At 44.4% G+C, this 25,765-nt stretch overlaps 1 protein-coding gene across 2 annotated transcripts in view; it reads right to left on the bottom strand.

Moving 5' to 3' along the window:
• Window positions 1–8,951: 8,951 nt before the first annotated feature.
• Window positions 8,952–25,765, bottom strand: part of SKI (SKI proto-oncogene) — a 145,054-nt gene continuing 128,240 nt past the window's right edge. Inside the window, exons 2-7 of one of the 2 annotated variants that reach the window (XM_084651744.1) lie at window positions 25,314–25,439; window positions 24,665–24,780; window positions 21,469–21,737; window positions 20,179–20,480; window positions 17,163–17,393; window positions 8,952–13,070 (exon numbers count right to left, since the gene is read on the bottom strand). In XM_084651744.1, the coding sequence (XP_084507870.1) occupies window positions 12,882–13,070; window positions 17,163–17,393; window positions 20,179–20,480; window positions 21,469–21,737; window positions 24,665–24,780; window positions 25,314–25,439 (1,233 nt within the window). In that variant the 3' untranslated portion in view covers window positions 8,952–12,881. The remainder of the gene's footprint in view (window positions 13,071–17,162; window positions 17,394–20,178; window positions 20,481–21,468; window positions 21,738–24,664; window positions 24,781–25,313; window positions 25,440–25,765) is intronic. The other variant, XM_084651745.1, reaches the window with a different exon arrangement.

Genomic DNA, 25,765 nt, shown 5'->3' with positions numbered 1-25,765 from the left:
CTGTGGGCCAATCTCTGGTTGCCAGGTTCGCCTTAGCAGACTCCAGAAAGAGCAGGGCCCGATTCTGACTTCAGTTTAAACCTGCAGAAGAGCTAGGTCCCTCTTTCATCCTGAGCTGGCGTTCTGGGACTTGTACGCATGCACTTCCTGACATGGCCATGGCAGCCAAATGCTTTGCTCTCCATGCTTCGGCCAGGAAGGCCACAGCAACACAAACTACAGCTCTGCTTTGGCACAGTATATGTGCAGTCAACCTGGAGCCATTTACATGGGCAGAGAGCACTTTGGCCTGATGCCATCCTCCTCACTCAGACCAAAGGCCTTGATGACTTCAAAGGGAGCCATCCCTGAGTATGGACAGCAGAGTCAGCCTCTTTGGCTCATCTTGTGCCAGTTAACACACTGGCAATTAACCTGAAGCATAGACCAGTGTTTCTCAAATGTGGCCACCAGGGGCTTTTCTTATGGCCACAGCGTCCTGGCTGGGGATTTGGGGGGGAGGGGGGGCAAAGCAGCGGCCCCTCCCCCGGGGCCACCAATAGGGGCTGGTCCCTGTCCTCTTTTGGAGCAACAAACATTGTAGAAGCAGGCAGCCAGCATGACTTCCCCACCTTCCTGCGGAGGGTGAGGCTTGGGCTTCAGCCCTGGGGTGGTGGGCGGCAGACTCTGGTCATGCGGCAGCAGGCCCTGTCCCCCAGCTGCAGGGCTTCCAGCTTTGCTTTGGGCTCTGACTCTGGGCTCATCCCCCGCACATCGCCCCTGGCCCCTGCTGCCTCCTCCAGTCCCCATCTGTGCAGCAGGACTCCAGGGTCCCGCCCTTGGCTAATCCCCATCGCCCCTTGGCCCCCTATCCACCTCCCCATTTAGGGCATAATTAGTCCCCCAGCTTGCCAGGGCTGAGTAAGTCTGCTGTGAAAAGTCATATTTGTATGTTTGTTAATATCACTTTTCACAGCCTCCCAGCTAGCTAGCAAGTCTGCTGTGAAAAGTGATATTAACAAATATACAAATGTCACTTTTCACAGTAGCAGACTTACTAGCTAGCAAGTCTAAAAAAAATAAAAAGCAACCAAAAAAGCAAAACATTTAAAGCACCTTATTTGTGTTTTTATTCTGTTTAGGTTCAGTAAAGAATAGAGACAACTGTACATTATTTTTAATGATTGAGTCTGCAAAAAAAACCCCTACATAAATAAATGACAATGATTTGGACATATGTGCATATTTATTTGCTTTTCCTAAAGTTAATTAAGTATTTTAGGACAAATTGTCAGAGCGGCCACCAGCAAAAGTTGGTGGCTACGTTCTGAGCCCACCCAAAAATTTGTTGTGAGACTCCCTGGCATAGACCATGTTCTGCTGTCAACTATGCCAGTGTAAATCTGGATTGATTTCAGTGGAGTGAGTCTGAATTTGCAGCAGAGTAAATGAGGTCAGAACTTGCCCCCATATTCCACACTGAAAGAAATGTACAATTGCATGGTAAGAAAATGAGCTGGTGAATATTTTAAGGGGAAGGGGAAGTAACTCCTCCTCCCTGCAAAGTAAGAACAGTTATTTTATTTTTGAAGACATTTTCTTTTTCCAAAAATACTGAAAAGTTCCAAGAACAAGGCAAGCTGGTGTGCTGTTAGAAACACAGCCAGTCTTGCTGAAAATAACTGGCAACTCAGTTTCTGCAGGCCTAGTTCTTGGGATTTTATCTCAAGTAAAATATTAGAGGTTTATCTAAGCAAGTGGGGAGAAGGAGGGTGGGGAAGAGACCAAAGTATGCTTGACATTTGCATACTTGACTGGAAATGTCCATTTTCAGTACAAGGCAGATAATTTGAGTATTTTATATTTTAATTTTGGCTTGAAAAAAAAATTTTTTTTAAAAAGGTGGATAGATGAAGGGACCTGCAGGTGGATTTGTGTCTGTAGGGGCAGAGCAGGTACACAGGTAAAGGGACCAGTATGTGGAACTGTGTACGTAGACAAACAGATGAAGGGTCCAGTCAGTTGGGAGTGGAGATGGATGGAAAAACCCTATTTCACTGAGGTCCTGGTTACTTGTGTGTTGTCCTTAATTTGGCAGTTGCATTTTCAGGCCTCTGACGTGCCAGTCCCACAAACACACACATGCTTAACTTGAAGTCTGTGGGACTATTCATGTGTGTAGTTGAGCACTTGTGTGTTTGCAGGTAGAGCCTTAATCCGCATTGTTGTTTGAATAAAAATATTGCCTCTCTGTGTTCTGGCATTCGGAAGCATCTGTGGGTCAATCTGTCTCGGTTCTTTGAAGTGGAAATGGTTGCAGACTTGGCTTTATGAACTAGAAGACGGGAGTCATGCAGTGACCGATGAGTTCAGTTTCTTTCCATTCTCTTATTTCCAGGCACTGGGGTTCATATATAGGGCACGTAAAATTAAATGAAGAGAGCCCTCATGTTACATTAGTGTTGTGCTGCCACGTCTCTGCTCCACGACCTAAAGAGAACCCCACATAAACTCCTGGACTGGTGCACCTGGTTCACACCAACCCTTTGCTTTTAGCAAACACCGACATGGGTACGCTCTCCCCGTTGGGAGCTGGGGGAAGAAAGGATCTGCTCAGTTCCCATTACTCCTAAACCAGAAATGTCCATTGGCGTCACAAGTGGCTTGTTCATTTAGTTATAGAGCAGGGGCCGTTTCGGTGCATGAGCTTTGCTTTCTCTGGTAATTGTCACCATAGTCCTAGAGCACTGCAGAACTAAAAACGTTCAGATGCTAAAAGCTCAAGGGCTGTGATGAGGCTAGGGACAAGGCATTAGCAAAAGAGAGGACAAGCCTGGGGAGAGATGAGAGGCCTGGATCATAAGAAAGAGAAATCGAAAAGCCTTGTTGTTCTGATGGCAATTCCTTTTGGCCTGTGGGGGGATCATAAATACAATGGTTGTGAGAGACTTGATGGCTAAGGGGGACTGCGTCTTTCACTGCTTCGTCGTTGGTTTGAATCCAGCTCTAGCTATGCCCAAAAGTTGATGCCTACCTGGTGGTCAAAGTGAAATTAGTTTGCAGGCTTCAAAGCGGTTCCCACTAGACACATGTCCCTGTTGCTAAAAAATCACCACCATAATTGTGTTGGAAATCTCAGCAGACAGTGCAGGATGGAATGTGCTATAGACACGAGATGCTTTGCTCCACCATGCTGGTGGGAGGCAGTGTGTGGGGGAAGTTACACTCTCTCTCTCTATCTTTATGAGCCAGCTGTTCAGGTTAGGTACCAAAATAAATTGGGTGCTGAGTGCTTTTGAAAAACTGCACCCAGTTGTGGTTGCTGATCATTTGAAAGCTCTAGCTACCTAAGGTAGTGCTAGCCCCCACCCCCCCATTCCAGACTCTTTGAGCACCACATAGTCTTTAATATAGTTATCCTACCTACACCCTCCATGACGGAGGGTAGGACTCCTATCCCTATTTTACAGAAGGGAATGAGGCCCAGCCACGGACTAAGTGATTTGTCCAGAGTCACTCAGGAAGTCTGTGGCAGAGCAGAGAACCAAAGCTGTCGTCTCCCATGGCCCTGGCTAATGGTTACACTGCAAAAAACGAGCCCAGCAGCTCAGAGACCTCATACTACGGGGCTAAAAACAGCAGCATAGACATTCGGACTCAGGCTGGAGCCTGGGCTCTGAAACCCATCGAGGGCTCCAGCCTGAGAGGGAATGCCTACACTTCAAACTATAGCCCTGTATCGTAGTGGTTCTCAGCCAGGAGTCTGGGACGCCCTCCGGGAGGCCCACAAACAGGTTTTGGAGAGGAAGGGGGGACCGCCAAGCAGGGCCAGTGTTAGACTTTCTGGCTGAAGCTGAAGTCTGAGCAATGTAGGTTCGCTGTGGCATAGGGCCCCAGGCAGTTGCCCTGCTTGCTACTCCCTAATGCCAGCCCTGGCTTTTATATGCAGAAACCCAGTTATTGTGGCACAGGTGGGTTGTGGATTTTTTTATAGCATATTGGTGGGGGCCTCAGAAAGAAAAACATTGAGCACCTCCTGCTTTTGGACTCTTTGGGCATACCAGAAATCTGCATGCACCGTTTTGTATGTTCTAAGACATACACGCCCAGCGACAACACAGGGTTGAGCATTATTGCAGAACCTTCTCTGCGTCATATCCCAGACAGCTTAGCAACAGGCTTCTACAAGCACCATGCAGGCATAGACAATTGTTTTGTGCCCCGCTGCTGAGCCCTATGACAGTATAATGCAGGGTGGAAAACACACACATGCAATTACTTTAGCTGCAATTTCCCTGTGAAAAAGTAAGTCCGTTTTCTGTTGAAAAGCAAGAAATGTAAATGTACATAAAAATTAATGCTCAATAAAAAAACAAAAGAAATAGAAAAGGGAAAAAGGCAGAAAGAAGAGGATGGAAACATATGTTAAAGTAATTTGTGGCAACTCTTCTTATGGTTTTTCTGAGAAATGGCAGCAGAATTTCCACAGCTCTGGGCCATTTCTTAGCATACCCTTGTAAAACTCTGGAAAAGCCAGAGAAGGATCAGCAGGATGGGTTTGTTTTTTTGGTTTTGTTTTTATTCTACCTTATATTTCTGACTCATCCTTTTGTTTGTTTGTTCCCATTCCCTCCCTCCACATCCTGACTGGTAGCAGTGGGCATAACCGGCATGGGCTGAGTAGGCTGGTGAATGCTCCGGTGGAGGGTGGAACTCCCCACAGGGTATGGGACAGCAGTGCTGGCATAAGGGGACCAACCACACCGTGACCCCATGCACAGAACATTCACTTGACTTTTTCTTTGTGGTGGTGAGAGAGAGAGAGAGAGAGAGAGAGAGTGTGTGTCACACACTCACTCTCTCTCTCTCACTTATTTTCTGGCTCTTGCAGGTGGCCTGGAACTGGAATGCTCTTTGATTATACTAGTATCCAATATCTATCATTTTTAATCAACCTAAATCAGCTACAAAAAGAAAAGGAGGACTTGTGGCACCTTAGAGACTAGCAAATTTATTTGAGCATAAGCTTTCATGAGCTACAGCTCACTTCATCGGCTGCTGTAGCTCATGAAAGCTTATGCTCAAATAAATTTGTTGGTCTCTAAGGTGCCACAAGTCCTCCTTTTCTTTTTGCGGATATAGACTAACACGGCTGCTACTCTGAAACTAAATCATCTAGTCGCAGTACTTGCACGTGAAAGCAACTACTAATGGGACAGAAAGTAAGGGACCCTAGTCAAAGGCAGAGTTTAAATGCATGGTGTTTTCAGAGGACTGGAACACAAACTATGCAGTGCTGCTGTCACTGTGTACATTGCTGCTCATAGCATGGGTCTGGGGGTAATATAGTGTGCCTGAGGCATACAGGCGTAGCAATAATAATTCCTAGCTTGTATATAGTGTTTTTCAGCAGCAAATCTGAAAGATCTTTACACTATTCTTATCCCCATTTTACAGGGTCACCCAGGGGACCAGTAGCTGACCTGTGAACAGAAGCCAGGTCACCTGAGTCCCAATGCTATCAGCTGACGGGATGTTCAGGAACAAGCAAGCTTGGAACCTGGTGAGAATCCATTAGGGCTTGATTTTTTTATTTATTTTTTTTACAAGTGGCGAGAATGCACAGCACCTGATAGAACCAGGCCATAAGACTTTGATGACCTGCCTAATTACATGTGCTGCAGCTTAAATCTGGGCTAGTGGGATTGGGAAGAATGCCTGCCTAGCAGGACAGGGGTCACAGGCCATTTATAAACCTGCATACACCACAGTGAGCAAGGGCCTGCCCGACAAAGGCACTGAGTTGCCTGAAAAAATGGAAGTTGGCCACCTGTGAAAATTCCAGACATAACATCTCTGAGTGAGCCTCCTAGTCTTAACAATGGGGATAATACGTCTTTCCCTCCTAGTGCATGTCAACCCCCCTAACTCTCCCCGCCTTCCCCTGCCAGTGAAAAGGGTTATGGAGGATGCAGATTATGGTTATGCAGTGGCTAATCCAGACCCTGTCAGACATTAGGGGAAGACGCTGAAGTCTTTGGGAACACTGGCCATTGTGGGTAGGGAGTTATAGTTCCAGAAATCCTATAAAGGAGTACTTGTGGCACCTTAGAGACCAACCAATTTATTTGAGCATAAGCTTTTGTGAGCTACAATGAAGTGAGCTGTAGCTCACGAAAGCTTATGTTCAAATAAATTTGTTAGTCTTTAAGGTGCCACAAGTACTCCTTTTCTTTTTGCGAATACAGACTAACACGGCTGCTACTCTGAAAAGAATCCTATAGGAGCTTTGCTGGACCACCCCAGAGCCAGTTTGCTGTTGGGACAAAGTGATGATATAGTTAAATTTGCAGAAAACTGAAGGAACCATGTGTGCAGAGCATCCAATGTCACACAATCTTTGTCTTAAATGCTTCTGTTTCCTAACCTAGACAGCTACAAGGCCAATATAACTGCTAAACAGCTGCTCATTTTCTCCCCTCTTAAGAATCTTAGAGCCAAATTCTGGGCACTCTTCTGCCCTAAAATGTCCTTCCTGTTTCTGGTGTTAAAGGTTTCCCTGGACTTTTGAAATACAGAACTAGAGTAACACGCACATATTAAACAGAGGATAATGGGGGGCAGCGTGTGTGGGGAAAACAGCACTGTGAGCCATTGAAAGAGTGCCCAGATTTGCGGAGTGGATGTGTATGGGGGGGGGGGTCGCAATCCGCCTTTCCTTAGTGCTAAAAGGGAGGGCTATCCCACACCACAGTCGCAGTCTGGAAATAGAGGAGAACCAACTTTCATGCAGACGGACTCTCAACCTGGTTTAACAGTGATATATACACACAGGCGTTACTTCATCTAACATTGTGTGGAAGGCAATCAACTGCCTCGGGGTCGCAGGAAATGTCCTACTCGAGTATCTTCACTGACCATGTGGACTAGCCAGGACCCTGGTTTTTAAATCCTTCTCTGAAAGATCCATACACAGTAGACAACCTGTATTGGAATGCCATTTACCTACCTCAGGAGAACAAAGCGAGGTGGGTGGGTAAATTGGCCCTATGGTTCTAGGAGTCTAGGTATATCAGGATGATGCGTAGTCTCTTAATTCACTCCCTCAACCATCTGTCAATAGCAGTCAGTCAAGCTCCTTACGAGGTGTTGGTGGGGCATGTTTGGGTGGAGATTGTGAGGACAATGTTGACCAATGATTGTTCTAAGTGCAGCAAGGTTCTCATTGCACAGATCACTGATTAGCAAAGGGCTTAAAATAGGTGATGGGAGAAATGCAAACTCCCCTTCCTTCATTCCCTCCTACCTCTTTTACTGAGAGCACATTAACACCCAGCCTTTTGTTATTGCCAAGAGTCATGCACTAGCCTCCTGCCCCACTCTCTCAGCCTTTCCCTCACTGCCTTCAAGATAGCCTTATCACCTGAGTTTTGGGCATGAGCCTGAGTCCCTTTAATATTAGAGGAGGGGAGTGGCTTTATGATAAGGGAAGGGTCTGCTCTTCAATGTGTATCTTGCTCCCTTTTAATTCAATGGGAATCTTTTGCTGCGCCCAAACCTTGCATCACTCACAGCTAACCGTGAAGAATGGTAATCTTAGTAAATGTTCACCAGGCTGGCGTGTGCCTTGTCCTGTGTTTCCACAGCACCTAGTGTAACTGGGACCTGACTGTCATTGGGACCTTTGGCATTACCATCATAGAAATTCACTCTACTGCACACGGCACTTTGCCGCATATGAAGGGAGGGGCTTTTGAGTGGTGAATAGGATCACATTTTTGAGCAGAGATGGGCTGGGGTGACTATTATCCTGACAGAAGCTAGAGGGAAATGCTACTGAACATTTCCTGATGTGCTGACGTGTGAGAGAGAGGGACAAACCCACAGGCCTGAATGATCAAGAATGGTTTTGGGTGCCCAAGTCACAACATGTTAAAGGAGCCTGATTTTCAGTCACTTTCTGAAATTTAGGCCCCTTTAAGCTAACGAGCTAGATTGCTCCAATGGGAGGTAGGTGCCTAAATACATTTGAGGAGCCGGGCCTAGCCACTCCTGAGAATTTAGGCCACCATGCCAGTACTGAGAGATTCAAAGAACGTAGCTTATCGATGGTTGTTTTCTGGACAAACAATTTTATTTTAGGTAATGCGTCTATACACTGTACATTCAGTCACTGTGGTATATAAGCATAGCTATTTTCATACATAATCTCATAAAGTCCTTTATTTTACAATATTATCTGTTTCAGAGGAGGGGATGTGGAAAAGGGGATGTAAAAGGACTATCAAGGTACACAGCGAAGTAGATAAATATGCCAAGCTTTTTTCTTTTTTTTTTTTTAAATCAGGCATTTATAAACAAGAAAGCATACATTAATTACATAAAAATAGTTCTAGAATAGTAGAGTAAGTCATAATATTGTCATTAGCAGCAGCATAGGAGAGACCAGGATAACAAAATGTGCTGAAATGCTATTGGTTATTATAAACGTATAGATTTTTTTTTCCCCCTCGATTGAAAGAAAAAAAAAAGTCATTTCTGTGAATTCATTTGATTTTAAAAAACAAAAGAACACCTCCAAAAAACACAACCTCCCTCTAAAAGACATGAGCTGACGGGGGAAGGGGGACGAATCAACTTTTATTTTTTTAATAATAAAATACTTTACAATGAAAATAAGGACAAATAAAATGCAAATGACGAAAAGTTAACCCACATTGAAAACTTGCAAAAGTTTTTTTTTTTGTTTCGTTTTTCCTAACAGACAGCAAAAGTTCTTCTTAGTTAAAAACACAACTCATAAAACAAGACAACTACCAGGTAAGAAAGAGTTTTGAAAAAGTAAACACCATATACACTTATAATACAACAGTGTAAAATGAAAAAAAAAAAAAAAAGAAAAAAAAAGTATTTACACGTTGAATTTACTTCTTTATTTTTTTACATTGGCTAGTTCTGTTTGAAAAGCAGAGTATTAGGTATACTAGTTAGCTGCTCCATAGATATGAATGTTATTGCTGTTGTTTTTTTTTTTTCCCTTCGTTAAGTCTTCTTTCAGTATAGAAACAGTGAGTAATTAAACTGAATATACAATTATCTAGGTAATATATTTTTAAGTATCGGGAGAGTCAATAGCCTGTATAAAACACCTCTTCTCCCTTTTAACTTCTTAAAGGAAACTAAATGGCAAATACAAAGGGAGGAGATGCAATCTTACAATTCCGAGGCACCCTACTGACTTGGGTGCGCATGGAATGCAGCCGTGGTCAAAGTAAGAGCAATCCCATCTCTGAGGGATTTACTTCAGTGCAATGTTGCATACGCAGAAATTACACACAGAACTCCCTCACTGTGAACAACCATCATAAAAGTTTCTCTCACAAGTATTACCACCATTATCAACAGATGTTTTCTAGAATCAAGTGGCTGTGGGATCTTGAAAATGCCCCGATATCCCCTTTCTCCGATACATTGATTTATAATTCCTGCACAGAAGTTCTGAGTTAAAAAGAAAAAGACAGGCTCTTCAGCGATGCCAAAATTCTACTATTTGCTCATTGCAAAATGTATTTTGGAAAGACAAAAAAAAAAAAAAAATCAAACCCCACATTACAGAACTCTCCTATTAACGAGTTGCTGGTGTAGACAGTTTGTTCCCATAGTCTTCTTGCACTATTGGGGGTGGGGTTCTTAACTTTTATTTCGCTGCATCGGTTTAAACCTTAATTTAGAGTGATTTTCTAATAGGTTGTTTCCTACAATTTAAAATAATCTTACTTAGTGCTCGATGTTAATTTGAAACACAGTAAAGCTAGCAGGCAAGAGATTACACTCAACAGATTTATTGTAACATATCATGTGAAAAATCTAAACTTTTAAAACCTAATGGCATGCAGTTTGAATACGAAGAATTTTTCTTCCTTGGTGTTTCTCGATAAAGCTATTTACGATCTTATTTTTCCTTCCCTGAAAAAAATGCAGAGTTCATTCATTTTTGAGGAAAAAGACTTCATATACACAGGAGAAGTTATGCCAGTGAATAAATATACATGCTGCATAAATACAAGGATGAAATATATGAGGTGCTGCAGGTAAGAAGGTTGTTTTTCCTGGATGAGACAGGTGGAGGCTTCAACACGCTGCAAATTTTTGTTAGGTCATAAGGAAAGAGACATTCAAAGGTTAGACGAAACAATAAAAACATTCTGCTTCAAAGAAGCCAGCATGGTGAAAAATAGCAGGTTTGTTCTATGTGTAATTTCTTGACACGGCAATAGAGCACAGCATATGAGAGACCTTCTAAAAATCTGCAACACTCAGCTAAAGCTAAATTATTTAGTTTCCCTTGAAGAAATAACTGAAAAATACAGATGTGGAAATCATAAGGCTGAGAACAGTTTTATGCATATTGCATAACAAACCCTTTACATAAGACAGTAATAATGCCCATTAATGAATATACATATGGCAGAGATTTTAATTCCATGCATATGATTTTTTTAATAACTGCAGAAAAAAATACAAAGAAGCAAAAAAACAAAAACAAAACAAAAACCAACCCACCCCCCCAAAAAACCCAGCCCCACATAAAAAAATACCCCTGCATAAACAATGTTCCTTTTGCATTGCACTTTAGAAGAGGAGATTTGCACCTTAATTCAATCTCCACCATCCCAAACACACAAGGGCAAAATCCCCTGTTTAAACAGACAATTTTAATTTCCATGTAATTTACTTGGTATAACAATTTGCTCCCCACAGTTCTGCATTGTCCCCATAAGTTGATTCCTTTCATATACCTTCTTTCTTTGTACCTAAAACATATATGAATTTTACTTCCCATTAATGCTCAGAGTTACAATGGATATTATAATGGATTCAAGCAAACAGCTCTTGTTTAAAAAAAATTAAAAAAATCTTTTATTTCTCTCTAATGCACTGTAAGTAAATACTATAATTTTAGGATTGGCAGCCGCTTTTTGTCTACTGGGAAATAATTTTCAAGCTTACACAGTTTGCATAAATGTCCAAAAAGAAAATAAAGATTACTAGGAATGTGCTTCACTGAGAGAATAACTTCTGTTTATAATAATGCACAGGTTACCCCCCCCCCCTTTTTTTAAGTTGAAAAAAAAGTCAACATTTTCTTTACGAGATGCTGAAAGGTACATCAGCAGCCCCAGGTCCAATTTTCACCTTATGCCTTTAAACTTGGATGCATATTGAGATACGTGTGTGTGTTTTTTTATTAAACAAGTTCCCTTGTTCAGTAAAGCACATGTATATATATGATAAATACATGGGGAGAGCCCAAATCTCCACATCCTTCCACTTTGTCGATGTGTACAACTACACAAAGCGAGTGTAAAATACTGCTACTAGCATACATATATGGGAAATCCTGATTTGGTAGCTCGGTCCCTGGTCTGCATTCACTTTGCCTGGGTGTGAATGATGACATGATGTGCCAGGCTGTGGAGAATCGGGTGGATGTTTTGAAGTCTTTAAAGCACAGTTCAACCTAGAATAATCAACCTGTAAACTTTACAACTGTGGAATAAAATGCAGAGGAAGATTTTGACAAAGTGCAGTTCTTTAAAAAATAATAAAAATAATAATAAAAAAGACAAAGTGATGTAATGCTGCATTTTTATTCCAGGGCTGCGGCTTGGATCCCAAAATTAAAGTAATTTCTATTATTTAAAAAAAATAAAAGATGTAGCCTTATTCACAGCAGCAGAAGTGTCATTCTTAGTTTTCTGTAGTATCTGGTGTCGCACTGTCCTCGGGCACAGTAATCCTGACAGACTATGCTGAGTAGGTAAATCAATACTGAATTTATGACAAGATTGTGTAACAAAGATGAGTTCTCTGGAAAACTGAAGTAAAGATTTCAGAATGACTGTCTCTTTTTTTTTGCTTATCTTTCAACCAACGTAAGTTCATTCACTTTCTTTCTTCTTCCATTCTTTTCCTAAAACTGAAGTGCTCTTGGATGAAGTGAGTCTTTTGAACACATCAGTTAATGACAGATATCTTTAAAAATTATGGCGTGATTTACAAACACTGAAGTCAATAAGGCTGGATTTATCTCTCTCTAGCATACACTCTCCCCACACAGGCACTCCCCTCCATCCTCCTTTCTTCCTGGGTTTAGTAGAGGAAAACGAGGCTCGTTCATCCTAAGAAAAAAAATCAACTTTGAAAAGCACTCTGAAATTCTCATAGAACCCCATGACAGTGTTAAAACTGTGATGGCTTCCTAAGGGGTAGAAAATTGCTGATGAAATGGCAACATCACCAGAGGGCTTCTACAATAAGAATCCCAAAGCCCGTAACAAGTCCTTTAAAAATTGTGCATCAAGGGTGGGTGTTTTTTTTTTTTTTCAATTCTTTTGTTTTGCTTTTAAAAGTTCGTTATAAAAAAATCTCGTTAATTGTTTTAATACCAAGTCTGTATAATGTCATCATTTTAAATAGCTTATAACAAAAAGTTGGGTGGGTTTTTTGTGTGTTGGTTTGACATTCCGAAGTCTTCCAACAAGCACAAGAACAACGTCAAAGCACGGCCATGGCGGCTTGCCTTATACTCTGGTCTGAGCTGGACGATGCTGCTTGCCTGAAGTTTGCCAGTAGAAAATTTGCAGTGGACTCAAAAGTATTTAGTTTAGAAACACTCTGTGTGGTATAGGCACAGTAAGACGTTGTGCTATATGGACTGAAAAAAAGAGGTGTAAGTCAGTGCTTCTGTTGTAAAGAGTAACATCTGCCCTCCAACCAATAATAAAGTCCATATTTATAGATGTGTGCAGAGCAACACACACCCACTCACACCCCCCACCCCCACACACATCCTCCTTTACTGTGCATATATGTTATTCTGTATATGGATTAGATGTTGTTTAGTTCTCAATGTCATTTGCTGTGTTCTCACTGCTGGGATGATTGCTTGATTTAGGCCACAGTTGTTCCTGAAGTTCCTTGACCACTTTTTCCAAGTGTTCCCGAGCCTCCCTCTCATGCAGCAGGTCAGCTCGGAGCTGTTCCCTGTCAGCCTCGGCATGCTGAAGCTTAACCTGTAGGTCTTCAATCTAGAGCAAAGGAAATGGGTGGGGGGAAAACACACCATTGTAGTTTGGGTCCATTGTGTCTTCAGACAAGGACTAGATCATTTCAGACCAATAACACGAGTAATTTATATAGGCTCTGAGAAGAGTGACGTAACCTCCTGCTGCAGGGGATAAGAGGATCAGGAAGGAATTTAGTCATTCCTTCACCCCGCCCCCATACAGTTAGCTGTGTGCATTATGGGAATGGTATGCCTTCTTGGAAGCACTTCACTATTCCAAGACATGGTGGACCAATGGTCTGGTATGAATCTCAGAAGAGTTAGAGATAGGAAAGACCAAGTAGGTCATTTACTGAAGCCCCACCCAGTGCAGTTCTTGTGCCCATGGACTTTTAAGGTAGCAACATGCAAGGGTGTAACTGCCTGCTAAATAGCTAATGTGACTAATTTCCATGCATTTTAGATGGGTTATTAGCATGATTCTCCAAAAATGCATTCTAATTGGCCAGCTGGTCACAGCCCCCCAAATCAGCCAACTGTGATCTCATCTTACACACAAGCAAGAATCCTTACACCTTTTATGTTAAATGGAAGGGACGTTGAGGACGGGAAGACAACGCTAGTAATGTAGAGGGGCAGCTGGGTTTGAGGTGTGGGGCTGAAGGAAGAAAGAAGTGACCATCTGAAATTTCCCCTGCCCACCCCCAGCCACAGGCTGTAGCTCTTTGAGTTACTTTGACAAATTCAGACTGGAAATAAGGCCTACATTTTTAACGTGGAGGGTAAATTAACCATTGGAACAATTTATCCAGGGGTGTGGTGGGTTCTGGGTAAATTTTAAATCACAATTGGATGTTTTTTTTCTAAGAGATGTGCTCTAGCTCAAACAGGAATTACTCTGGAGAAAGACCAAGGCCTGGGCTACACCGGGGGTCTGACTAGAGGATCATAGCGGTCCCTTCTGGCCTTGGCGTGTTGAGGTAAAAGCTAAACTGGCAGCTGAGCAAACTCATTTTGTAAGTGGCTGCTGGGCCCTAACCTGATGGGCTTCCCGCACAGAAATTGGGCCAAACAGCCCATGGATCCTTACACAAGAGAGGAAGGGTTAGCACCTTCCAGGCAGGGAGGGGGTTGTATGCTGAATCTGGGGCTTGCCAGTTATGCTGCAGTGGGAAGATGAACCAACAACCATCTATCCATAGTCCAGCATCGGGCATCAGCCTGTGACCATCCTCAGCAACCCCAAACCCCTGGAAGAGCTCAGCTCCTCACCGACTCAGGCCCAATAGTCTGAGTGTCTGACTCCATAACTGGCAAGTGCAAACCCCAGCATGCAGGGGTGTAGATGGGGATGAGAACTGTGCTAACTTGTAAACTGTAACTTAGCTCAGCGGCAGAGGTAACAGAAAACATCTGCAGCCGCATGGCATTTCATGCCTTGCCTTCCTGGGGCCGAAACCAGACCTGTAATCAGCAGGTGCAGGATCTTTACACCCACTCTGAATTTGGCCCTCTGGGCTTGGATAAGGGAGTTCAGAGCCCAACTTGCCCTGCCTTTCACTAGGAGATTGGCCTCTAACTCTTTTAAACTCCTGTCGACAAGCCCAGCCCTGGGTTTATTATGTCTTCTCATGCTTGTTTGATGCTATTTCTCAGACTAAAACCTGGCAAAAGAACTGTGGTTTCTTTGAAATCAGTAACAAATTATGAAAACACATGCACACGTACATGCTCTTGCTCTCTCTTCCTGTGCAAGTTTGGCAGCTATAAATTAAGGCATAAGGACAGAGAGTGTAAAATTTTCTAAAGCACTTAGGTGTGTAAGTCCAACTGACTTGCTTCAAAATTTTTAGCCTCTTAAATGCTTAAGTCCCTTTTGAAAATTTTAGCCTTAGGCTCCTAAGTCATTTAGGTGCCTTTGCAAATGTTAGCCCTCATGCTAGATACATGTAGCTGAAAACCCCCCTACTGGGGGTATTATGGGAAATGGAAAAAAAAAATTTCATCCAGAGCAAAATGCAAGAGAGGACACACCTGCAGCTCAGCAAAGCTCTATCCAGAAATTAAAGAGTTTATTTTATCTGCATGACCTGTCACCTTGGGTTTTGTTGGTTTTTTTGTTGCTAAAGTGGAAGTCAATTGCAGGTAACGCCCAGTGCAACAGAGCTCAGTCTGGGTATGTTTAGTCTGGACACCTCTTATCAGTGAGACATCCTGAGATGCTAGGGAGGAAGCCACATCATTTCCTGCTTCTGGTCTACTGGTTAGGCATGTCTCCGAATGGTACAATTGGACCACTCCCCTTCCCGTTATTGAGAACCAGGGTTAGATAAATTTAGGTTGTTGCTTTTTCTTTTTTCCTTTTAAAGAGACTCTTGGAAAGGCTGCAGTTTTAAGTTTTGGTATTTGGGAAGAATGTGACCTGCAATCCAGCCCCAAATGAGGGGATGTGTGTGTAATGACATGCTTCGTTAGGTATGAACTAATGTGAACACACCTATGTTGATCCATGACCCAATCCTCTAGTAGTTCAAATGCATGCTACTTATATGGTGTTTGCATCAATGTTACATGTATCTCTGCTCTATGTAGGGCTACATCTATCAAAAATCATTATTAATCTCCCCCCCAACCGATGCTAAAACAACATAAAACTGGCCACTTTCTGGGAGTTTTGGGGGAAGGATGGGTGGGAGGGCGGGGGAAGACAGGAAGTTAGTGTGGAGAGAGGAACCGTGGCAGGAAGTCAGCTGCTTGGACTGAGAGCGAAACCTGCCCCATCTCCCTCCTGCCAGAAACTCCCTTTGCTCTAGGCTCTCTCTAACCCATCTCCCTTATTAACCATTTATCTGCCAGATTCTTGGACTGGGAACCAGTGGGGGAGATGGTTTGGCAGAAGGTGGTCGAGGGACTGAATAAGGCTAGATGGCAGTACAGGGGAGGCTGGTGAGTGGAGGGAATTGGGGAGAAGTGCTACTTGGGGTTTTTTGGAGAGGGTGAGGTTGTGAAAGGGTTAACGAGGGGTGTTCTTTCAATCCGGAGGAAATTAAGGACCAATCAGGTTGTTTCAGTGGGAGGGGAAAGGGGGGGGCAGAGCACTGGAGCGGACTCCTCTTGACTGGTGTTTCTCACGGAAATCCAGGAGGCTGCCACTTGGCTCTCAGCTCAGCCTGTTATGCTGGGTCATTTCAGGGGGCTTGGAACAGTGGATGGCCTTGCATTCCACATGCCCTGCAAGACCAAGACACAACAAGATGACTTAAGGATGTACAGCCTCAGCTCTTGGGGCCTGTGGCTTTTGTTGGTGTGAATAAGATGTTGACTGTTTCGTTAGAAGGGAATCTGGCTAGGAGGAGGGCGAGAGGGGGAGGGGTGCATGTTTTAATTTAAAAGCTCAAAGTGAAACACTCCTGCTGGCTCACAGCGATAAGCAAAACTTCCTTCCACTGGTGCAGTCCGGCCATGCAGCCTGAGCTACACCTAGCCTTCTGAATCTGCAGGTGATCACTAGGGAAATCCTATTAAAGAAAGTAACTGAAATCTATGGGACTTTGCCTAATACTCTCACTCGATGAAATCACCCCTGTGCAGAGGGACAGCACATGACCCATGGGGCTCAACTGGGACTGCAACGGTACTAAACCCAGTGCTGGCTCCCTGCACAGGGTGAATTTCATCTGGCAGAAATATTCTTGGCACTGTCTCCAGCTAAAAGGCCTGAGCTACCAAGTTTGGTTGTGAGTGTGACCTTCCTCAGACCTGAAGAGCATTCGCAGAGGGCCCAACTCCTGAGAAGGAAAGATGGGCTTGTGTGTAAGACGCTGGACTGGGCCTCAGGAGAGTTGGGTCCATCTTCCTGTCACAGACTCCCTATATGAGCAAGTCACCTCTTTGTGCCTCAGTTCCCCATCTGTAAAATGGGAGAAAATTCTTCCCTACGTCTCAGGATGGCCCAAATACTACAGAGGGGCCATGTAGATACCTAGACGGGCAGAGAATCTCTCTACTGGAGTCAAGGGGCATACAGGCTGAAGAAGGATGGCGCTGACTAACCCTAGGAAGTGGAGAGCAGGGAAGCTTGCATGCCGATCAGCTCTCAAAGGCCTGGCCTTACCTGGGCAGAGTACTTGGCCCGCAGCCTGCCTGCTTCACATCCTTTGTCACACACTCGGATCTGCCTGGCTTGCTCCAGTTCTCGCTTTAGTCGTATCCGCGACTCATTAGCTTCTTTCATTTTCTTCTCGTTCTCAGCTCTAAGACGTTCGATCTCTTTTCTCAAGTTGCGCTTTGCCTCAGTTGCTTCTCTCAGCTTCTCCTTCTTAGCCACGCGCAGGAACTCCAGCTCCTGGAAGGCACAAACAGTTACGGAGTGCCACAGGAACCGGGGCAGCACACACAAGATTACAGCAAGGAACTGGGTTAAAAAAAGAATGAGAGAGGCTCATGGAAGTTAGGTCCATCAATGGCTATTAGCCAAGATGGTCAGGGACGCAACCCCATGCTCTGGGTTTCCCTAAACCTCTGACTGCCCGAAGCTGGGACTGTATGACAGCGGATGGGTCACTCACTATTTGCCCTGGTCTGTTCAGTGCCTGTGAAGTACCTGGCACGGGCCACTGTCAGAAGACAAGACACTGGGCTAGATGGACTACAGGTCTGCTCATATGTTCTTAAGTGACCCTGGAAAGGAGAAATGGATCAAAACCAAACCCAGAGATTCAAACATGGCTGTGGTTGGGGGAGCAAGGGAAGAAAGGAGAGAAGGAGGCTGAAACCTGAACCTGGTTCCAAATTTTGCAGATGACCCAATCCTTCTCATGGACAAAGCCAAAATCCTGGGCCCAAGGTACCCGAACTCCGGACTTTTAAAAAGCCAGGCTTGATCCAAATTTCTCATCTTTACTGTCAAGCAAAACGGCTGTCATGGTCTAAGGTTGAATGAAGATGAATTGGAGTTAACTCTTTTGGTGCATCCACTGTTAGTGTTGAATGCTGCACTGGCTGAAAGCAACTTTCAGAGCAAAAGGATCAAACGAGATAACCCTAACGGCCGCCCTTTATCTGCAGACACGAAACTGAGTCTGCACAAAGCGAGGACAATGCAGCCCGTGAGTGCTGCTTGTGAAGGGCAAAGCTGGCCAAGAGGCTTTCTACAGCCGCTGAAATCGAGCAATAAGCAACTCCATCGCAGCTGAGCAGGAGGAAACGTGCGATGAGTGTAAAAATAAGTTATTTATTTTTAATTTCTAACATTAAGGAGCTCTGTTGTGTTAGCTATGTTTGCGTGCAGCCCTCGGGCTACTGCCAAGTCACCAAGGGAATGGAATGCTCTGCTACGGTTAGGAAACCCCAGCAGTAAAAGCGAAGGTAAATCCAACCTCTGTTTCACTCAGAAAACTTCTCCCTTCCTGCCATCTGAGTTCTTAGCATGAATGACTAGCATGAAAACTGTCACCCAAGTGAGAGTTGTGAAATCAAATTAAACCTGAGGGAAATGAAAGGGAAGAAACGGAGAGGAAAAGGCTAACTGGTAGTTAAAAATAATTGCATGTGTGTGTACGGACACGTGGCCATGTTCATGTATCACATGCTTTTCAAATGACAAATATTGTAATCTTAATGCCATGCCTCAATGCCATCACCAAGTACTTCTGTTTCTCTTTGCAAAAATTGGCTGTGATCTGCCTTTTTAAAGGGTTAAATTAAATGAACTATGGCACATCACTCCCCCCACCCCCTCCCAGAAGCTGGACTTCCTGTCCGTCAGAGGCAAACCCTCACAGCAACATGTCTCTGGTAAGTAACACTCTGCAGTCGGGTCATGGGAAATTCACTCCTTTGACAATCTCACTTCCCAGCCAGGCCATTGTTAGCTCAACCCTGACATTGGGGGCGCGCATGCACGTACGCCCTAGCTCTGTGGAATCGGAAACCCAGAGCTGCCAAAATGGAAACCGAGGGCCAGACACCATCCTCTCTCCCAATCTGACACACTCCTTTGCTTGATCAATCCTGTAAAGCTCAACTTGGGTTCAGCACCCGGTTTACGTAAATGGGGTTTGCTTTTTTATACTAAACATAGCTGGCTTCAATGAAACACAAGGAAATTGAGTGGCAACAGAGTGAGCGAGCAGCTCTGGCTGACTAAAAGCACTGGACCTCCCTTCCCCTGGGAGCTGACCTTGCATCCTGTGATACTGAAGACTTCCTTTCAGGAGCAGTACATTGGTGTGAGAGAATGGGCTGTAAAACGGGGCCTAATGCAGGAATCAATGCCAATAGGTTGGGCAGAATTTGGTTCAAATACAAATCAGATTCATCCAGGCACCTTTCTCTTGCTACGGGGACTGTGACAGGGCACCTAGGTTCTAATATTGCTTTGTCTTGGTGCAAAGCCTTAGTGCAAACAAATCACATCTACATGAGAGTCACTGGCCCCCCAGACCTGGCCCTTGTTGGCTGATAGGAACGTGTGTGCCTGCTTTTGGCCAATAGCAAGAGTGTCTCTGCTACCAGCCCTCTCTGCAAAAAATAACATGGCACTCATTGTTACAGAAAATATTCCTGATACATTGAACTGGGGGTACAATACCACCTAGTTACCAACTAGCTCTGCTTCAAATGCAGTATCCTAAAAGGAAGCTGGACCCTGGTTACTGGCACACAGATGTAGATAATTACTATAGACTGGCAATCTCAACTCCCTCCCTCCCCTAGTGTGCTGATGCCATGCCCTGCCGAGATGCGCCTGGGTTAGGCAATGAGGAAATTTTACATGCTTCCCAACAGACAAAAGCTCTGAATAGGCCCCTCTTTGGGAAGAGAAATGTGTGAACTTCATCGAAGTGAAAACAATTCTTACTCGGCTGGGCCCGACAAGCTTCTCAAAGGGAAATGGGGGAAGGGGTTTGGTTTTGGTTAAAAATTTGGGATTCTCTTAAGCAGGGGCAGGTGGCATGTAGAATATAGACAAAGCTCCCGTATGCCATGGATTGGCCTTTTCCAGTTTAGAACCGGAACTCCAGGGAATGCTGCTAACGTTCTGGGGAATTATTTTCAAGGCGAAACGAGCCAACTGGTTCCCCTTGGAGGTGGATATACAGACAGTGACAACAAGTGTCCATCATTACCTGGTGCAGGCTTCGTTTAGCCTGCAAGGCAGCATTTAGCTTCTCCTCCTGCTTCACTCTCATTTTAACCACTTCATGAAGGAATTTCTCTTTGGCTTCTTTAGTATCCAGGCCGCTGTCCAGGGCCTGCCTTAGATGCTCCAGTTCGGCTTCCAACCCGCTGCTGTGAGACTCGGCGTGGGTGGCAACCTCAAAGGAGTTGCTGACATTGGCTGTGGTTTGCATCCCAGGTGAGCTCATGTCCTTCGCAGAGCTGGACGAAGTAAAGGATGGGGAGGAGAGCGAGGACAGGGATGAGGTGACTGAAACAAACAAACAAACAAAATCCTGAAGTTAACAAACATTCACAGCAACATAAGTCAGAATGGGGATGAGACCCTTTAAAAAGGAGGAGCCATGCAATGGATAATCTTACAAATAGGAGAAAGGAAAGAAACGTTTTATGCCTTGATGTACGATGGAAATATATATCTAAGCAATGCACAGGGCTGCAAGGCTCTCATCAAACGCAGTGGGAGTTTTGTCTGAGCACAGATTTTCGGATTTAGCCCACTGAGCTCACTGGCTGCATGCAAACTCTCTGCACTCTCCATCTGGAGAACATTTCCAGTGCTTTGGGGAAGAACTGGACAGCGATATCCCGCTAGTCTTGGTGGGTGAAATTCACCCCTGTGCAGAGGTGCAGCACCAACCCTGTGCACTGCTTAAGGGCTGATTCTACCCTCGTTGAAGTTAAACTGTCACAACAGGGCTAGAGTGGGACTTAGGTAGTACATAACTATGTGTTGGTTCCCCGAATTTCACTCTATTAGAGGAAGGTGCTGTAATGAAAATGGACCACTTAGTTTTATTTCAGAGGGAAAATGTGTCCCTATCTCCGTGTGTGTGTGTGCAAACCACCATTTGCATGGGAAAGATAGCACATGCAAGTCCCAGGGCAGAATTTTTTAGCACCAGAGGGCATGGGATCAGCCTGCTCAGCATCACAACATGTGATGTACGGTACACTCATTTGCACAGGCGTTCACCCATTATAATGCAAGTGTGAGGTTTTGTGGCTGCATCTAATGCGTGTGCTTTTCTGTGAGTGTACACTTGGGGTGCCCTCCAGTGAAAATTTCACTCTTGTCTTGTGCCTCCATTTCTCACTATTTATGTGAGGCTGGGATTTTCAAAGGGGCCTCGGGGAGTTGGGTATCTAGATCACATTAGGTGCTCAACTCCCATTGGAGTTTAACTTCCTTGGACTCCTCTGGAAACCAAACCCCAAAATAAAGGCAGGTAACTCACACTTACATTCCTCCCGGGTTTCTACTTCAATCTCTGCTTCTGACTCTTTGTCTTCTTCGGTAGCAGTAACGGTGGTCACTGCTTCCGGGACTGCTGGGTTGTCTGCAGTCAGCTTCCTTTTCCGTGGCTGGACCGGGCTGCTCATTGGCTCACTGCTCCGTGACACCACTGTGGCACATGGGGAATTGCTTACAATCTTCTGCTGAGCAGGAGGTGCGAGAGCCACGTTGGGGGCCACAGCATTCTCAAAACTTTTGTAGGAGTAAAAACTGTTTAGGAAGGGGGAGACAAAGGAAAAAGGCAAAATATTCAGTCCCATTCTTGCCTTCAAAATTCCTCCTAACTAGCATCTTAGACTGAAAAAGGCCAGGTCCTCCACTGGTGTAACTCAGCGGAACTGCATTGATTTCGACCCCGATTTACACTAGCTGAGAATCTGGCCCTATGATCTCCACCCATTAAGCGTTCCATGCTCTTCTAAGTGCACAGAGGATTTAGACACATAACCTCCACTCAGTTCAACAGGAATTACAGGTTAAATACTATGTACAGGGAAGAAACCAGACCCTCAAGTCTCCTGTATGTTAAATGCTGTTTCCATATTCTGTCTCTGGAGCTTTATGGATTCTTCCAAGATATGGTGCTTTTACATCTAACCACCCACAACTGCCTTCCAACTTTTGAGATTGCACAGCCTGGAGAAAAGCCAGTAGACTGCCAACAACATTCTGTAGTGCATAATTAATTTTTCCACATCACATGTATGTGAGTGTGTATATATTATATTACATTCAATGAACTATGTTAAAAGAACATTAAGGCTGTAATGTCAAGCACTCAAAAGGTTGGTACGGTTGCCGATGTAGCCTTAATTCAGACCCCTTGCAATTATGCAGTGAGAGACAATCTTTAATGATATGTTAAAGTCTCTGCCGACCATGTGCAAACTAAGATTTTTCAGAGGCTTGTAACTGCCAAATTTGGATGAATTTTTGCAGGGACAGCAAGACACATGCTTGAAACCAGGGTGACTATCCAGCCAAATTCCAAGTGCTTTTTTCAAAGCATGGAGTGCAAGAGTGTCTTAAAAAAAATTCTTACAGCTGTTTTGTTAACAGGAGCAAAACACTATTTCCCCCAATCTCTTCTCAGAAACTTCCTGTTTCCTAACTTTTCCAAAAAATTCAGTCTGAGGCAGACAACTGGCATGAAAGTTATCAACCTGAGCAGTTAAAGTTTGGCAAAGTTATAAACAACTGAAAACAGAGGCTTATAATGGAAAATGTCAGGCAATCTCAAGTTAGGGCAGCGCTATCACCGCTGCCTAGACAGGGACTGATTCTGATCACGCCTGCACTAGTGTAAATCAGGAGTAACTACTACATTGGTATAAAAACGAATGTGAGAGCAGAATCAGGTCCATAACAGCAACTTTCCAGCGATGGCTGTCAAAGCCTCAGCTGCATAATTTGTACATGCAAAAGCAAGTTTAAGTGTACAAGCTGGGTACACATGCCAACAGGGTATACATTTATACACACTGTGCACAAGCACGGATTGCAGTCACAACTTCAACACTCTCTGGAAATCTGGACCTCCAGGTGCCAGTGGAGATTTCCATGGGCAGACCCCCTGTTGCAGTTACAGCCAAATCAACATTCAGATATAGATACGCACGCAGAATCACATGGATCTGAGCACGTTTGTACATGTACAGACCCTTTTATATTCCAAAAAACGAGAGAACTGTACAGAAGAGAGGGAAAAAAACACTTGAAATAAAAACTTAAGCAGCCAGGTTGGATTGACCGCTAAGGCACTGGGGGATCTGCTGAAAGGAGTGGGGTGGCAATGCTAAGAAATGATGTTGAAGCCTCCCTAAAAATAACCAGGGGCAGAATAGGGGGCCTGGGAGACATAAATGCTGGGCTGATGTAGGGGGACAGAATGTTTAAAGCCAGCAGGATGGAAGCAATGGGAAGGATGCTGGAGACCTGGGGTCTATTCCCTGATATCCTGCACAAGTTAGCATCTTTGTTTCCCCTCCCACTTGTTTTTCTTATCTATTTAGATAGTGGGCTCTTTGGGGCAGGGATTCTTCTCTGTGGATGTTCAGCCCCAAACACAAAGGGGCTCCAATCTCTGGTGCTGCTGTAATAATAATAATTACCAATAAAGCAGCAACAGGCATGGCTTTGGAAGCCAATTCAGTTCATTCCCATAACAACCGGAAGGCCTGTTAAATTCTGAAATACTAGTACATTCAATAAAACGGGTTTAGAACAATGTGTGTTAGGAAGTACGAAATCGAGATGTTTGGAAGGACAAACCAACTGATGCCATAAGCCGGAGTTTGAGTGTTACTAGGGACAGCTGTCTCAGTATATTTCAACAGCGCCTGCCGAAGGGACAAGACTGTAGAGACAGTAAATTTAGCAGATGGATACAGTACATGGATAGTGGCTTGGAAGACTTAAAAAGAATGAATTTAGGGCATGTGAAATGAGCCGTATAGAATGAGGAATAACAAACGCAGCAGGAGTGGATGCTTCCATGCCCAGTCTTGCCCAGGGTGTCTCAACTCTGATCTTATGAGACCACCTGTATTGGCCAAGAGGATGGTTTGGTCTCTAAGGCCCATTCAATCAAGGGCATTTCTGCTGAGACTGCCAACAAGGGAGTCAATGTGTCAGCTTTGGCAGTGGTTTGGTGACTGGCACCTGTGTGCTACTGACCTGGGTGGAGAACACCCGAGAGATTTCACAGGGGGCACCAAAGAGCTGTCGGGTCCCTACCAACTTCAAGCAGATGCCACCCATCATCCTAGAAGTTGATGGCCAAGCCATCTTTAAACAGCAGATGGGCAAAACTCTAAACCAACTGCACAAAATGCTTGGGTCTTTGCACCACTGAACTAGCAATGACTCATGGACAGATACTTCATTTTGCAGTCTTTTGAGGCATGTTTCACTCAAGAAAACCGAATTACTGAATGCACAAATATGGCTACTTTCTTGTTTTCCCTCCCAGAATCACTTAAAACTGCGGCTGCAAATGCTTTCACTGCACTGCCAGCAGACTGACTTGAACTGAACACCACAGCCACTCATATCAGTGCAAGGGAAACACCCACAAAGGGGCTTGCTGTCATATAACACTGATTCTCCCTCCCACCCCATGCTTCAAGTCTTCTTACCTGTCTCGGATTAATATGGGAAGATGTGTCGAGAGCTCTTTCTCGTTTGCTGAAACAGCAGGGGACCAAGGCCGGAAAGCAGAGAGGCGCTGACGGGGATGGACACAACCAATACTCTGCAAGGAAGGGAAGGAAAGAAAGGAAGAGAAAAACAAACAAAAATTGGTCACCACTGAGTATATCTTTCAAAAGCATAAATTGCAAAGAAAAGTTATTGACTTGTGCGCGCGTGTGTGCTTGGGTTCTGTTATCTCTAACACAATTCCCCAACGGGGACCTAACTGCTTAGTGCTTTTCACTGGAAGAGCCAAGTTGGATTAGATTTAAAATCCCATTCAGTTGTTGCTAGCCAACAAATAATATATGGTTTGCAAGAGACCACCTGGGACTCCAGGGCTTTCAGGATTCCCGACCCTCCCAGGCATCCCACAGCCACGCTGCCAGTGCTCACTGAGAGGCTGCAGGAGAAGGGGAAGGGCAGCGTAATTCACTCTTCATTGGGGAAAGGTGGAAAACATCTTTCATTTAGAGAGCACGGGCCAAAACCATCCTTGGTGTTGTTCCATTGGCTTCAAAGGAGGGACACCAAGCACAAATTTCCTCCCACCAATCTACTTTAAACAGGATAAGTGTGTTACTTAAGAGTCACCTTATTGGATGAACCAGACAAGGACCGTAACCAACTGGACTGCTTTTCCTTCTCGGCAGAAGTTGGAGACTGGGAAGCAGAGTCATCAATTTTGGGCTTTTTGGAAGCAGGAGGATCTGAAGGGATCTGAAAGGAAGAGGGGGAGAGGAAGCAGAGATTTAATCATTGTTCTTTTCACAGTCAGTTTAGTGCCAGGATAAAAGGTGGTATTTAAAACAAACATTGATCTTTTCCCGCCATCCCTTGAACGGAACTGTCATTTCATGACTACACTGTAAAGAGCTGCAAATGGAAAAGACAAAGGGACAGAGACCAATGTATTGCACGACACAACACTGGCTTCATTCATTCATTAAAGCATAAATGGCAAGAAAGTTACAATACAAGGGCTAAAATGAGGCATAAATATAATCGAGCTATTCACACTGTGCTGCTAAGCAGTATCTGCCTTT

This window comes from Lepidochelys olivacea (assembly GCF_965140295.1).
Source record: "Lepidochelys olivacea isolate rLepOli2 genome assembly, chromosome: 18".
Lineage (NCBI taxonomy): Eukaryota > Metazoa > Chordata > Testudines > Cheloniidae > Lepidochelys > Lepidochelys olivacea.
This window is presented reverse-complemented; position numbering and strand designations above follow the sequence as displayed.